Source organism: Loxodonta africana, chromosome 11, assembly GCF_030014295.1.
Source record: "Loxodonta africana isolate mLoxAfr1 chromosome 11, mLoxAfr1.hap2, whole genome shotgun sequence".
Classification (NCBI taxonomy): domain Eukaryota; kingdom Metazoa; phylum Chordata; class Mammalia; order Proboscidea; family Elephantidae; genus Loxodonta; species Loxodonta africana.
Window position 1 is genome coordinate 11,522,965 of NC_087352.1, and position 15,895 is coordinate 11,538,859.

The 15,895-nt window shown below is 56.4% G+C and overlaps 1 protein-coding gene across 2 annotated transcripts; it reads left to right on the top strand.

Moving 5' to 3' along the window:
- The first annotated feature begins 2,065 nt into the window (after positions 1-2,065).
- On the top strand, positions 2,066-14,195 carry BCAM (basal cell adhesion molecule (Lutheran blood group)). 2 transcript variants are annotated; one of them, XM_003406475.4, is made up of 15 exons: positions 2,066-2,171; positions 4,547-4,668; positions 5,363-5,591; positions 5,675-5,745; positions 6,157-6,253; positions 6,333-6,515; positions 6,960-7,096; positions 8,016-8,172; positions 11,234-11,349; positions 11,447-11,588; positions 11,987-12,123; positions 12,301-12,445; positions 12,534-12,678; positions 13,535-13,652; positions 13,749-14,195. In XM_003406475.4, exons 1-15 carry the CDS (start codon positions 2,090-2,092, stop codon positions 13,752-13,754), a joined length of 1,887 nt encoding a protein of 628 aa, XP_003406523.2. In that variant the 5' UTR covers positions 2,066-2,089; the 3' UTR covers positions 13,755-14,195. The 2 variants fall into 2 exon arrangements, with proteins under 2 accessions (XP_003406523.2, XP_023398928.2); XM_023543160.2 differs by having other exon boundaries at positions 6,960-7,015.
- The last annotated feature ends 1,700 nt before the right edge of the window (positions 14,196-15,895 follow it).

The window sequence follows — 15,895 nt, forward strand, 5'->3', positions numbered from 1 at the left end:
GTCTCAGGTTCTGGTGTGAGGTTGTACTGTGTATCCTGTGATGATCTAATCTGGGTGGGGTCTGCATGTGAGCCTGTGTGCTCCTGAGTTTTGAGTCTTGCAAACCTTCTCCCAGCACGTGCGCTGTGCCTGGGCTTGTGCTGGAGAGAGAGTGCTGGGGACACAGAGGTGATAGAGGCCTCACAGCTCACAGTCCAGAGCAGGAGACAGACCTGACCCCGGATGGCAACAATCCAGAGTTGGCAGGACTGAGATAGGGGAGCCTAGGGGGCTGGAAGAGCCCAGAGGGGGATGCTGACTCAGCCTGAGGGGTACAGAGGCCTTCCTGGAGGAGGGGATGGTATGACTAATACTAAAAAAGTCACCTTTCCCAGTATAACAAGGAGCCTTGGTGGCACAGACAGTTAAGCACTCAGCTGCTAACAGAAGGGTTGGTGATTCGAACCCACTCAGCAGCTCTGTGGGAGAAAGACCTAGCGATCTGCTTCTGTGGAATACAGCCTAGAAAAGCCTATGGGGCAGTTCTACTCTGTCACATGGAGTCACTATGTGTCAGAACCGCTCCACGGCAGGCACCTAACAACAATAACCCAGTATAACAGTTGATTTCCTGTATGAACAATGCAGAGCCCTGGTGGCACAGTTGTTAAGACCTTGGCTGCTACCCAAAAGGTCAGCAGTTCAAATCTACTAGCTGGTCCTTGGAAACTCTATGGGGCAGCTCTACGCTGTCCTATAGGGTCACTATGAGTCAGAATCGACTCGATAGCAACAAGTTTGGTTTTGTTTTTTTAATGAGCAATGAATAAGTAGCCTTGACCAATCTGACAATGACTTCTAGGCTGACCTATGATCTAAGAGACCCCTCTGTGTCTCATGTGACACCCCACACACACACTCTGTCAGAGGCCTCGGGAACCTCTCCCACCTTGACCAGCGACTCCGCATTCTGACCAGTGGCTCCTGGGCTAGCTTCTCCCAGGTAACCTGTCCCACCACCCCCACTTCCCTTCCCAACCAGCAGTCTGGGGGATTTTGTCCCGCAGTGACCTGGGTTGTGAGGAGCCTCTGGGGCAGTCTGACCTGTGACTTCCAGTGTGACCTGTAACCCCCACCTTCTCACCAGGTAGGCTCCTTACCCCAGACCCAGGTGCACTGATTCTTTCCCCTCCCCCACTCACCTGCACTGCCTGCCTGCTTCCCTCCCTTTCCCTCAAGGCTGGGAGGGAGCTTGCACAGAGGAGAGAGGAGGAAGGGGGGTGGCATTCCTGGGATTCCCTGGAGATGGGAGCGGAAAGGGAGGGCCCTACAGGGGAGAACACCGGCAGCCCCGTCCCCCCCAGTCACAGAGGACCACGCAGAGCTGGGATCAGAAGACTATTATACATGAGATTGAACTGGCTGGTTCCAGACCACTGACCAGAGAACAGCTCAGAGCACTGGCCACAGGGGAGGGCATACCTGGAGCAGCTGTTCTAGGCCATTGGTCAGGCTGGGAGCCACTGGGCAGACTAGTTAGTCCAACCCAGGCCACTGGTTAGGACTGGGGTTCACTGGCTGTTCTGGGGGAGGCTAACTCAGGTCACTGGTCAGACTACTTGTACTGGGAGAGGCCAGTGTGGGTCCCTGGTAATACTGGGAGCCACTAGTGACACTGGGAGAGGACAATGTAGGCCACTGGTTGTACTGGGGTCTGCTGGTTTACATTGACCAGGTCACTGAGCATATTGGGAAGGATCCCAAAGTCCCTGGAGAGACTGAGGAACGAGACGTCCGCGACGGGGCCGGTGAGGTCAGAGCCCAGGCCACAGGCTAGGCTGGTCGGTCAGGCCACTGCCACCGGTGCTGGTCGGCCTAGCCCGGACACCGGGGCTTAAGGGCGTAGGGAACCCCGCACCCGCCAGTTCGCGGTGAGCTGGGAGGTCCGCTGTGGGGCAGTGGGAAGTGCTGGCCCCGCGCCCGGACTCGGGGGGGTGGGGGGGCCGGAGGGCGGGGCGGGGCGGGGCGGGGCGGGGCCTCCTGCTCCCCTGCCCGCTGCGGCCGAGCCGCAGGCAGCCAGGGCTCAGTCGCTGCCGCCACCTCCGCGAACATGGAGCCCCCCGACGCTTTGGCTGGGGCGCGCAGGGCCTCCCGGCTGCTGCTGCTCACGCTCCTACTCTGGGCGCGTCCAGGTATGGCTCGGGCCGAGAACAGGGCGGCACTGGGGGGTGGCTCTGCGAGACTCCGGGCGGAGGAGCAAAACCTGGGAACCCCAGGGAGAAGGGATATGGGAGTATGGGGGGATACCCGTCCCAATGAAAGACCTGGGGACAGCCAGGCAGGGGAGCTGGGGATAGCCTGGCAGTGGATCAGAAAGCACCCGAGAAGTCAGCTCCCTCCCCACTCAGGACCCAGGAGTCCTCGCCCCGAGTCCCCCTCCCTCAGATCAGACCCTGGAATCTGGGTCCCCAGCCCCCTCCTCCCTCAGACCAGGAGTTCGAGCCTCCAGCAGCCTCTTCCCTCAGGACACAAAAGACCAAAACCTCAGGGATCTGGCTCAAAGGTTTTCAAGTTTGGAGGGGGTCAGGGACCCCTCAAAGAAGCTAGAGACCCTGTGGCTAGAAACCACCGAGTGGCACTCATTAGGAGTTTTTCCAACATAGTCTCGGAGGTCAGACCCCAAAGGGCTCACTTCCCTTCTACAAAGGGCTAGAGCACTGGCCTGGGCAGTGACCCTGGAACAGTGTTTCCGAATGACAGTGCCCCCTTCCTGGGGCCCCAGATAAATCCACACGCCTGCATGGTGGTGGGAGGGGAGGAGGCCCTGAGGGGCTGGGAACTGAGGAACAGAGCAGTGAGAGAGATTGGGGAAGACAGAGTAAACCTCTCTGCCTTCCTTTTCTGTCTGTAGCTCAGACCCTGCCCCAGACTCCAGCCTGGCCTCACTCCCACTCCCCTGGGACCAGCGGGGGCCAGAAGTGGGTGCCTGGGAATCCAGGCCCCTGGCACAAGTATGGCAAATAGTGGGTCCCCAGGGACTGGGCTGGGCCAGGCTGGGCAGGGCAGGGAAGGGAGGTTCTAAGAATTGAGAGCTGTGGTACCAGTATGCCAGCCCAGAGGGTGAAAGAGCAGCGTGGTTTCCTAACAAGCACGGCTCATTCTGCCTGGACCTGGGACCCAGGAGTCCAGCCCCCTAGCCCCTGACTTTCCCAAGATTCAGGAGTCAGGCCCCAGCCCCCTCCTCCCTCAGATCCAGGAGCCTGGGTCCCCAGGCCCCAACTCCTCAGACCCAGGAGTCCAGGCCTCCAGCCCCTTCCTGTCTCAGAGCCACAAGTCCAGCCCCCTAGCCCCTGACTTTCCCAAGATTCAGGAGTCAGGCCCCAGCCCCCTCCTCCCTCACACCCAGGAGCCAGGGCCCCCAGCCCCCTCCTCCTTCGGTCCCAGGAGGCCAGGACCCCAGACCCCTTTCCTTCAGGACCCAGGATTCTGGGCCTCAACACTACCCTCTTCTGGGTGACTCACCTTACCCCCTATCAAAGAGACAGGGGGAGCAGGGGGCTCTGGCGCCAAGCCGGGCAGGTCTGATCCAGCCTGTCCCTCCCACATTCCTGAAACCTGCCCAGCCCTGTCCCCCCTCACCACCCCCACGCACCCAGCCCGCCTCAGCTCCAGGCCCAGCCGCAACCTACACCCCAGACCCCACTTCTGAGGGAGGATGAGAGACCCAGGGACTGAAAGAGACAGGCTGAGAGATAGAGACCCAGAGAGACAGAGAAACTGAGAGATTAATGCACCAAAACCAAGAAATAGACTGAGACCTAGGTTGAGCATCACCTGTGCAGAGATGGAGACCAGAATGGAGAGAGACAGGTGCCCACGTCACTGGGCAGGCCCAGCCCGGGTGCTACTCTGAGGGCATTTGGTCTAGTGGGAGAAGCAGGGCGGACACAGTTTTCAGCCAGGCTGATTGAATGGAGGTCCCCAGGGCACTGTGCCACCCAGGGATGAACCCTCAGCTCGGCAAGTGAAGGGAGAGATGGAGAGAAACTGTCAGAGACAGAGATAAGAGATGGGGGGTGGGGGCCCCCGATTCCTGGGTCTGAGGGAGGAGGGGGCTGGGGCCTGGACTCCTGGGTCTGAGGGAGGAGGGGGCTGGGGCCTGGACTCCTGGATCTGAGGGAGGAAGAAGCTGGGGGCCTGGACTCCTGGGTCTGAGGGAGGAGGGTCCTGGGGCCTGGACTCCTGGGTCTGAGGGAGGAGGGGGCTGGGGCCTGGACTCCTGGGTCTGAGAGAGGGGGGACTGGGGGCTGGGACTCCTGGGTCTGAGGGAGGAGGGGTCTGAGGACTTGGACTCCTGGGTCTGAGGGAGGAGGAGACTGGGGCCTGGACTCCTGGGTCTAAGGGAGGAGGGGGCCGGGGACCTGGACTCCTGGGTCTGAGGGAGGAGGGGCTGGGGACCTGGACTCCTGGGGCTGGGGCCTGGACTCCCGGGTCTGAGGGAGGAGGGACTCTGTCTTGCCGACTGTCCCTGGTGGCAGTGGGCGAGCGCTCTCTTGTTCTCCTGCAGATGCTGAGGCTGAAGTGCAGGTATCCGTGCCCCCATTGGTGGAGGTGATGCGAGGAGAGCCTGTCACTCTGAACTGTACCCCCTCGGGGGCCCAAGACCACTATGTGATGAAATGGTTCCTGGTGAGCGCTGCAGGCCGGGAGTCAGGGCACTCAGGTCTGCAAAGGCTACCTTGACAGAGCCCAAAGGACCCTTAGCAATCCACCAAACTGTGTTTCCATTTTACAGATGGGGAAATTAAGGCCCAGCAAGGACTCACAAGGTTCCCTGCTGGCTGGGTACAGCTGAGACTAGAATGATTTTGTCCTTTGGAGTGCTGGCTCTTGAGAGAGAGAACTTTCAGAGACAGAGACACCAAGAAAGCAAGAGACCCCAGGGCAGGAATCGAGAGAGAGGGAGAGAGAGAGAGAAACCCATTGCCATCAAGTTGATTCCGATTCATGGCGGCTCCATGTGTGACAGAGTAGAATTGCGCTCCATAGTGTTTTCTTGGCTGTAATCTTTATGGAAGCAGATCACCAGGCCTTTGTTCCAAGAGAGAAAGAAAACGAGAAGACAAGGGAGGAGACAGAGTGAAAGAAAGACGGGAACAGAATGAGATGGAGGCAGAGGGAGAGAGAAAGCAAAGGAAGTCAAAAGATAGGGAAGCAAGGGTGGAAGGAGGCGGAGAAAGGGGCAGAGGGACCTGAGAGAGAAAGCAAGATGAAAAAGGACAGGCCCTTAGAGGAGCAGAATGAAAGCGATGTGGAAAGAGAAGGGGAGGGGTGGAGGAGGGTCGAACTGGGCAGCCTGAGCTAAGGCCCTGCCTGCTCGCAGGTGGATCGGTCTGGGGCCCGCCACATCCTGACCTCGGTGGAGCTGCAGGGTTCGAAGCTGCAGGGCACAGTGTCTGACTCCTGGAGCCGCAGCCCCCCATACCAGCTGGACTCCCAGGGGCGCCTGGTGATGACTGAGGCCCAGGTGAGCGACGAGCAGGACTACGTGTGTGTGGTGAAGGCTGGGGCGGCAGGCACTGCCGAGGCCACCGCACGGCTCCGTGTCTTTGGTGAGTGTCCTGGGTCTCCCCGGGGGCAGGGAGGCAGGTGAGAGCTGAGGGAGAGGCTCCTGGCTTTAACGTCTTCTCCATAGCAAAACCAGAGGCCACCGAGGTTGAGCCCAACAAAGGGACACTGTCTGTGATGGAAAACTTGGCACATAAGGTACCTTGGGAATAGACCTTGAGTCCAGGGTCCTGGGGGAGGAAGAGGCTGGGGCCTGGACAGAGGAGGGGTCTGAATCCCTGGGTTGTTGCAAGGAGGTGACTGGCTGGAGTCCAGATGCCTGGATCTGAGGGAGGTGAGGGCTGGGGGCTGGACTCCTGTGTCTGAGGGAGGAGGGGGCTGAGGAGCCAGACTCCTGGATCTGAGGGAGGAGGGAGTTGGGGGCCTGGACTCCTGGATCTGAGGGAGGAGGGGAACGGAGACCTGGACTCCTGAAACTTGGGAGAGGAGGGGATTGGGAACCCAGATTCTTGGGTGTGAATAATGAGGGGTCCTGCGGGAGGAGAGCCTGGGGACCTAGACTTGAGAGCCCTGGCTCTAAGCCCAGGGCCACACCTGCATCTGCCTCAGATTGCCACCTGCTACAGCCGGAATGGGAACCCAGCCCCCCAGATCACGTGGTATCGAAACGGGCAGCGCCTGGAGGTGCCCACGAAGGTGAACCCGGGTGAGCGGCACTGCAGCCATGGGGGTGGGGGTGAGGGGCTGGCTGGGGGTTACTGACCATCTCTCCCTGTCTCTCCCAGAGGGCTACACGGCCAGCCGCACCATCCGGGAGGCCTCAGGCCTGCAGTCTCTCTCCAGTGTCCTCTACCTTCGGCTCCACAAAGCCGACCGGGATGCCAGCTTCCACTGTGCCGCTCATTATAGCCAGCCCAGGGGCCGCCACGGCCGCCTGGACAGCCCTCCCTTCCACCTCACCCTGCACTGTGAGTCTGTGCTGGCCCTGACCTCTGACCCCTCCTCACCATGGCCTGACCTACCTCACAGTGCCTCACACACAAATGCGTGCCGGTGCTGGCCTCTGACCTCTAACCTCTGACCATCCATATTACTCCGAGCCCCATCAAGTTTTATGACTAAACATTGAGCTCTCCCCTCTCCGCACTCACCTCACACTAAATTGAGTCCCAGGATGACATCAGGCCCCTAATCTCACACTGACCTGTCACACACACTGACCTCTGACCCTTGACCTGTAACTTCAGCTTCTCTCAACCTCTTACCTCTGGTTCCTGATCTCAGATGATGTGTGAACCTAAGCCCTCAAACATTTGACCTCTAACCTTTGACCAACCTTAGTGCTGATCTTTCTCCCTTAATCCAGTCCTGCCTCTCACCCCTGACCCCTAATCTCTGTGCCCTTTCCTTAGATCCCACGGAGAATGTACACTTCTGGCGGGCCAGCCCATCAACCACAGAGGGCTGGGTACGAGAGGGCGACACAGTCCAACTACTCTGCCGGGGGGATGGTAGTCCCAACCCAGAGTACACCTTTTTCCGTTTTCAGGTGATCACTCCATTGTCCCTTATAAACCCTCAGCCCCTGACCTCTGGGACAAGCTCACCAGCACTAGCTTCTAACATTAGACCTGGGTGGCTGCTGACCACCTTGACCCCTAATTTGAGAGGATTCTGACTTAGCATAGGAGATTGGGTGGTGCAGTGGTTAAGCACTTGGCTACCAACCAAAAGGTCAGCAGCTTGGATCCACCAGCTGTTCTGTGGGTGAAAGAAGTGGCAGTCTGCTTCCATAAAGATTACAGCCTTGGAAACCCTATGGGGCAGTTCTACTCTGTCCTATAGGGTTACTATGAGTCAGGATTGACTCCACAGGAACAGGTTTGGTTTGGTTTGGGTTTGACCTAGCGTGATACCTGTCTTAGGTGATCTCTGACCTAACAGGACCCCAACCCTGATTTGAGAGAGTCCAGACTTAGTATAAAGTTTGCGCAGGACTGTAAATCTAAAGGCTGGCAGTTCTCACTTACCCAACAGCGCCAGGAAGAAAGGCCTGGCAGTCTGCTTCCATAAAGATTACAGCCAAGAAAACCCTATGCAGCAGTTCTACTCTGTAACACATGGGGTCTCCATGAGTCAGATTCGACTCCACGGCAACAGGTTTGGTTTGGGTTTTTTTTTTTTTTTTTTAACTTAGCATGATACCTATCTTGGGTGACTCCTGACCTAACAGGACCTTGACCCCTGATTTGAGAGTCCTCACTTAGCATGATACCTGCCTTGGGGGACCCTTGACCTCACAGGACCTCTGACCTCTTACTTGAGTGGGATCAGACCTAATATGATACTAACCTGGTGACCCCTGACCCACCAAGACCCCTGACTCTGACCTCGGTGGCCCCGGGCTTAGCATGACCCCCCCTGCCCGGGGTAGCTCCTAAACCTGATTCCTCATCCATGGCCCCCAGGACCAGCAGGAGACAGTGCTGAACACAAACCTGGACGGAAACCTGACTCTGCAAGGCGTGCGTCGGGGCCAGAGTGGTACCTACGGCTGTAAGGTGGAGGACTACGATGCCCCAGAGGACGCCCAGCTCTCCCAGACCCTGGAGCTGCATGTGGCCTGTGAGAAACCTAGGAGAGGGTGGAGGAAAAGGACGGGGCCCCTGACATCCACTGCCTCCTCACCTTCATCCCCTTTCTGGAACATTCTCCCTCGAACCCTTTCTCTCCCTCCCTGGTCCAGCTGCCTTCTCTCCCCCTGGGTCCCTGCCCTACCTTCCTCCTTGGTCTCCTGCCTCAGTCTCCTCTCCTCCAACCCACTCAACACAAGGCAACCAGAGGACTCCTTTTTTTTTTTTTAATTTTTACTGTGCTTTAAGTGAAAGTTTACCAATCAAGTCAGTCTCTCATACAAAAATTCATATACACCTTGCTATATACTCCTAATTGCTCTCCCCCAATGAGACAGCACACTCCTCCTCTCCACCCTCTATTTTCGTGTCCATTCACCCAGCTTCTGACCCCCTCTGCCTTCTCATTAGAGGACTCCTTTTTTTTTAGTAATTTATTTTTGTTGTCGTTGTAGAAAATATACACAGCAAAACGTACACCGATTCAACAGTTTCTACACCTACAATAATGCAGTGACATTGAGTGCATCCTTCAAGTTGTGCCATCATTCTCATCCTCCTTTTCTGTATGATTCCTCCCCCGTTAACATAAACTCTGAGCCCCCCCTACACTTCCTATCTGACCTTTCGAGTTGCTGTTGTCAGTCTGATCAGAGGGCTCTTTCGAAACACAAACCTGACCTTTCTCTGCTCAGAACCTACCATGGCTCACCAGGGCTCCTAGGAGAAAGTCCAGCTCCTCACCACAGCCTTCAAAGCCCTTCAAGGTCTGGCTTTGCCCACTTGGGCAGCTTGACCTTCAGCTGTTGCTTCTCCCCCGTCAAGGTTATCTCTTCATCACAGCCCAGGCTTTTCTCCTCACTTTTTCGTTAAATTCCCACCCTCTCTACCATCTATTTCCTACCCAGTCTTCTAAGAAATCTTAGTCCGCTGGTACCCGAGCCCTGCGGAAGGGCTGTTCCTTCTCAGAACTCCTTATTGAAGGACCTAAGAACCTAAGGAATCCTTGAGTGGCACAAAGGGTTAAGCACTTGATGACTAGCTGGAAGATTGGTGATTCGAATCCACCCAGAGTCACCTTCAGCCTTACCTGGGCTGAGGTGAGGGGCTGGGCTTTCTTCTGAGGGCACTGGGGAGCCATGGTAGGTTCTAAGCAGAGGAGGATCAGGTTTGCACTTTAGAGAGAGCCCTCTGATCGATTGTCCTCTGACTCCTAAAGATCACAGCCTTGAAAACCCCGTGGAACGCAGTTCTACTCTGCAAACACATGGGGTCTCCATGAGTCAGAATTGACTTGATGGCAACGAATAACAACAACAAGGACCTATGCACTCTTACCTGGGACAAGACCCTGTGCCAGATGTTGGGGACACACTTGTGAACAAGGCAGCCCAGCCCCCTCCTTCCCAGAGCTCGTAAATGCTAAAGAAGACACTGGGTAGCAATACGTGCATGACAGGGAATAACACAGGGTGGGTGAGATAGAGGGATTGGCAGGGGAGCAGGGGGTGTTTAAATGGGGGGAGTTGTTTTCCTGAAAGCAGATTCTGATTCAGAGATCTGCAAGCAGGAAGTTTATTGGAGAATACTTGGAAACGTATCTGAAAAAATGGACTCAGACATACCAGCAATCATAAGATGGCACAGGACCAGGCAGCGTTTCATTCTGTTACATGTAAGATTGCTGTGATTTGGAGCAGATTCGATGGCAACTGACAACAGCCACCACCACCTTGGCGTCAATATCTGTTGAGAGAGGGGTGGGGCAGAGGGAGAAATGGGACTGTGATGTCCTTGCAGCAAGGCCTCCATTCTCCCCTAGGGTGCTTGGAAGCTGAGTTGGCCCTTCAGAGTTGGGGCTGGAGAGCTGGGCCTTCGTACCCCCATGTAGTCACTGGGTGTGGGCTGCACCCGGAAAGGGGCATGACCTTGGGCGAGGGGGCTCCCTGCAGCTGTGGCAGTTCCCAGAGAGGGTTGACAGCTGACAGCCTTCTCAGCAGCAGCTGGAGGAGTAAATCCTAGAGGAGGCATCTGCGTTTCCACAACAGGTGGTCAGGGAGGCCTTTCTGAGAAGGGGACGTTTGAGCAAGGACACAAAGAACAAGAAGGAATCAGAAACGGGAAGAGCTAGAAGAAGAGCATTCTGGGCAGCGGGAACAGCAAGTGCAAAGGCCCTGAGGCAGGGCCCATTTTGGCATACAACAAGAGAACGTGGTGGTTGGAGCTTACTGGGCAAGGGGGAGGGTGGGAGATGAAGCCAAAGAGGTGGGCAGGGGCCAGACCAGGTAGGATATTACAGGCTGTGTTAAGGAATTTGGCCTTGATGCTGAGGGTACTGGGGAGCCACTGCAGGATTTTTAAGCAAAGGAGAGGGCTGACCAATGTGTGTTTTGAAAGGACCCCTCTGGCTGCTAAGTGGAGGATGGACTGGAAAGAACAAGAGTAGCAGCAGGGAGACCTGTGAAGAAGTGACTGCAGCATCTGAGCACATCGGAGTAGGAGGTGGAGAGCAGTGGGAGGGTCCACTTTGACAGCAGAGTGGATAAGGACACGATGGATGGGGGAAGCAAGGGCTTGTTTGGTTTGAGTAACAGGATGGGTGGCAAGGCTGTGAGGAATACTTCACACCTCCGGGTTATCTATTAACCTCCGGCTCAGGTGTCCGCTCCGGAAGAAAGGGGTCAAGTTGGCCTGTATTTTAGAGTCAGATTTGTAGAGTTTAGCTTGAGGACTTGGATGGAAGGATGGAGATTTCATGAGGACAAGATGGGGAACACTTGGCATTCTGTGCCTAAACCAAAAAACCCAAACCCGATTCCGACTCACAGTGACCCTGTAGGACGGAGAAGTGCCCCATAGGGTTTCCTAGGAGCGTCTGGTGAATTCAAACTGCCAACCTCTTGGCTAGCAGCCGTAGCACTTAACCACTGTGCCACTAGGGCTCCATTCCGTGCTTAGGAGTATCCGTTAATGTCTGTACCCCGACAGCCCTGGAGAATCCCTGTGTGGGTGAGAGGTTGGGAAAGTGACAGTGTGTGTGTCCCCCACCACAGACCTGGACCCCCTGGAGCTCAGCGTGGGAGAGGAGCTTTTCTTACTGCTGGGCGGCAGCGCAGATGTGAACTGCTCTGTTCAAGGCCTGCCCACCCCTGCCCTGCACTGGACCAAGGTGAAGGATTGGGGCCCCAGCCACGCACCCTCCACCTGCACCCCTCTCCCTTCGTCAAGCCCTCGCCTCCTCACTGCCTTGCCTCTCCCCTCCCTAGGACTCGACACCCATGGGGGACAGCCCCACACTCTCGCTCAGCTCCGTCACCTTTGACTCTGCTGGCACTTACATCTGTGAGGCCTCCATGTCCATGGTGCCCCTCCTGAGCCGCACACAAAGCTTCAAGCTGCTGGTCCAAGGTTTGGGGTGGGGGGCAGGCCTGGATGGTGTACAGTGGGGTGGGGGGCCGGGACAAACAGGACATGCCCGTGGCTGGATCCTCCGTCTTCCCATCTATGGTTGCTGTTAGTGGCCGTCGAGTCATTTCTGACTGATGGCGACCCCACATGTGCAGAGTAGAACGGCCCCATAGAGTTTTCAAGACTGTGACCATTTGGAAGCAGATCGACAGGCCTGTCTTCTGAGGTGCCTCTGGGTGTGTTCGAACCGCCAGCCTTTCGGCTAGTGTTGAGCACTTAACCATTTGCACCACCCAGGGACTCCTGTCTTTCCCTCTAGTCCTTTCCTTTTTCTCTTTCTGGCTCCCTCCCATTCTGTGCCTCTCTCTCACTTTGATCCCCACCGCTGCCCCCCACAGGGTTACCTGAGCTGAGGGCAGATGAGACCCAGCCCAAGGCTGAGGGCAGCTGGCAGGAAGGAGATGAAGTCAAGCTGGTCTGCTTTGCTCGCGGCTACCCAGTGCCCAAACTCAGCTGGAGCCGGCTGGGTGGTAGTGTAAGGGACCTTCCTCTTCACCCCGAATCCTCTTCTGGGACCCAGGCATCCTTCCTCAGCCCCCTCACTGAGCCAGGCATTGCGTCCCTCACTCCCTGGGGACCTGGTCATCCTCCACCGCTGCCCTCACCCCAGCCCTTGGCGCCATGCATGAGGGCCTGACCCGAGCCTCCTCAGCCAGCAGAGTTGGCCCCCGGAGGGCAGGGCTGGGTGAGCAGCTCCCTGATCCTGAAGGTGACCAGTGCCCTGAGCCGTGACGGCGTCTCCTGTGAGGCCTCCAACCCCCACGGGAACGTCCGGCATGTCTTCCACTTTGGTGCCGGTGAGTACCCATGGTGGGGGCAGGGGAGCCAGGCACGGGGCAGACAGAACCCTGCTGACTAACCCCTTTCTCTGCCCTGTTGCTGCAGTGGCCCCCCAGACTGCCCAGGCAGGAGTGGCTGTCATGGCCGTGGCTGTCAGTGTGAGTCTCCTGCTCCTGGTCGTTGCTGCATTCTATTGCATGAGACGTAAGGGACGTCCTGGCTGCTGCCGGCGGGGAGAGAAGGGAGCACCGTGAGTGACCTGCAGCCTCTAAATGAACCTCTGTGATCCTTCCGATCCCTAGCTCCAACCCTGACCTCATCCCCAACTCCATTCTCAGCTGAACCCCAAACCCAAACCCAACCCATAGCCATCCCCAACCCCATACACATCCCTTAACCCAACTCCTAGCCATTCCCAAACCCACACCCATTTCTAAACCCAGTTGAACACCAACCCAAACCGAATCCCATCCCCAGGGGCAACCTGTAACCATTCCCAAACTCATCCCCATTCTCAAACCCAGTTTAACCCCATTCCCATCCCCAAACCCAACTTCATCACCAATCCCAACCCCGCCCCCATCCTTTATCCCAAACCCAACCTATGACCATCTCAGAACTAATGTCATCTTCAACCCACCCGACTACATCCTCATTCTCAATCCCAACCATCCACAAATTCATCCCTGTTGCCAACCCCAGCTCCAGCCACCCTCAGCCTTTAGCTCCAACTTTTCCTCCAGCCCCAACTGATCATCTGCCCCCAATCTCTTCCGCAGCCACATCCTTAATCCCAAACCCAACCTGTAACCATCACCAAACCCAACTTCCACCCCATTCCCAAGCCCCTCTCTAACTCTAGTCTCATCGCCATTTCCAGCTGCAAACACAACCCATAACCATCCCCAACCACACTGCCATCTCCAACCCGACAGTGTCTTTAACCCTGTACCCACCCTCATTTCCAATTCCTACCCCTATCCCTAACCCTAAGCCATTCCCACCCTCCACTCCATCCCCACCCACCTTAACTCCATCTCTGCCCTTCTATCCCCAATTCCTATCCCAACCCTGACCACCTCTGACATGCCGTCTCCTCCCTGCAGGCCACCTGGGGAGCCAGACCTGAGCCACTCAGGGTCAGAGAGGCCAGAGCAGAGAGGCCTTCTCATGGGAGGTGCCTCTGGAGGAGCCAGGGGTGGCAGCGGGGGCTTTGGAGATGAGGTGAGTAAGGGCCTGGGCACCTTGATAAGAGGGGGCCCGCTGGGCAGTGGCAGGGCCTCTGTGAGCACAGCCTAACCCTCTCTACCTTCTTCCCAGTGCTGAGCCCATGGACCTCCCTGAGGCGGTCACTGGACCCAGATCTGCAGTGGGCATCAGAGGACCAGACAACCGGCCTTGCTCACACCTCTGCCCGCCCCTGCCTTCCCTCTCCACTCGCTCTCCGGCCCTCCCTCCCTTCCTTCCTCTGCCTGGGCAGGACCCAGAGCAGCCACTGGCTGGGAGGGAAAGGAGATGGGAGGGGGCCTCCCTCCAGGGAGTGTGACTCTCCCAGGCCCCAGAATAGCTCCTGGACCCAAGCCCAGGCCCTGGCCTGGGATGAGGCTCTGAGGGTCGGGCGGCTGGGGCTATTTTTACCTCCTGCCTCCCTTGCTGGTCCCCCAACCTGCCGTCCTGCTGCATAGTCTGACACTGGATCCCCACCCCGGCCCCGCCCCTCATCTGTGGACACTGGAGTCTGGAATAAATGCTGTCACGCCGACACCATCCACAGCCAGAGCCTCTTCTGGAGGGTGGGAAGGGGCAGGGCGTCGTGACACAGGTGACGCCGCCCTTCCAACGGTCCGCTTGCAAGCCCTGGGAGAAGCTTGATGTCATGGAGAAAGGCATGACGGGGAGAAAGCAGAGGGTGACTCAGCTGGCTGTGGGTGGAGGAGAGGGGTGCAGAAGCTCTAGAGGTTTCTGGGCCAGCCCCCAAGGACCAGTGACTGCTTGGGGGTGGGGTGCGGTCCCCTAAAGAGAAAGTTCCTACTTCTTCTTTCCAGAGACCCAGAGGGAGGTGAAACAGGGAGAGGAAAAGCCCCTCTTAACTGTAGAGTACCTGGAGCCCTGGTGGCGCAGTGGTTAAGAGCTCAGCTGCTAACCAAAAGGTCAGCAGTTTGAATCCACCAGCTGCTCCTTGGAAACCCTATGGGGCAGTTCTACTCTGTCGTAGAGGGTCGCTGTGAGTCAGAGCCGACTTGACGGCAACAGGTAACGGGTAGCTGTAGAGTTGATGGAGTTAGGGATGGAGGCGCCTCCTCTGTGTGGTTATGGTGGAAAGGGAGGTGGCTTGGAGGGGCCGGTGCCAGAGAGAGGAAAGAGACAGTGAGGACAGCTTGAGATACCACTGAGGCAGAGGAAGAAGGATTTGCAAGAGACGGAGGGAAAGCCTGAAAGGAGGGAAGAGGGATAAGCTGGCGAAGCCCAGAGGTGAGAGACCACAGAGACAGAGAGGGATTTAGAGAGAGATAGACAATTAGAGACAAAGAACTGGGTTTCTGAGAGGTAATCATAGTCAGAAACCAAAACACCAAACCAGTTCTCACTGAGTTGACCCTGACTCATGACAATCCCACGTGTGTCAGGGTAGAACTTCGCTCCATAGGGCTTTCAGTGGGTGATTTATTGAAGTAGGTTGCCAGGCCTTTCTTCCGAGACACCTCTGGGTGGACTCGAATCTCCAACCTTTTGGTTAGTGGCCAGATGCGTTAACCAGCAGCAGTTTGAACCTACCAGCCACTCCTCAGAAGAAAGATGTGGCAGGCTGCTTCCGTGAGGATTACAGCCTTGGAAACCCTAGGAGACAGCTCTTCTCTGTCCTGTAGGGTCTGTATGAGTTAGAATCAACTTGACAGCAACCGGTTTTGTTTTTCTTGTTCTCGCTATGGTAGAATTGTCTATTCTTTTTTTTTTCTTTTCTTTTTATTTATTTATTCATTTTTTATTGTACTTTAGATGAAGATTTATAGAGCTAGTTTCTCATCAAACAGTTAGTACACACATTGTTCTATGACATTGGTTAATAACCCCATGACATGTCAACACTCTCCCTTCTCAACCCTGGGTTCCCTATTACCAGCTTTCCTGTCCGCTCCTGCCTTCCAGTCCCTGCCCCAGGGTTGATGCACCCCTTTAGTCTTGTTTTGTTCCGTGGGCCTGTTCGATCTTTGGCTGAAGGGTGAACTTCAGGAGTGACCTCATTACTGAGCTGAAAGCCTGTCCAGGGGCCATACTCTCAGGGTTTCTCCAGTCTCTGTCAGGCCAGCAAGTCTGGTCTATCTTTTTTTTTTTTTTAAATGATTTTTATTGTGCTTTAAGTGAAAGTTTACAAATCAAGTCAGACTGTCACATATAAGCTTATATACACCTTACTCCATACTCCCACTTACTCTCCCCCTAATGAGTCAGGCTGCTCCCTCCTTCCA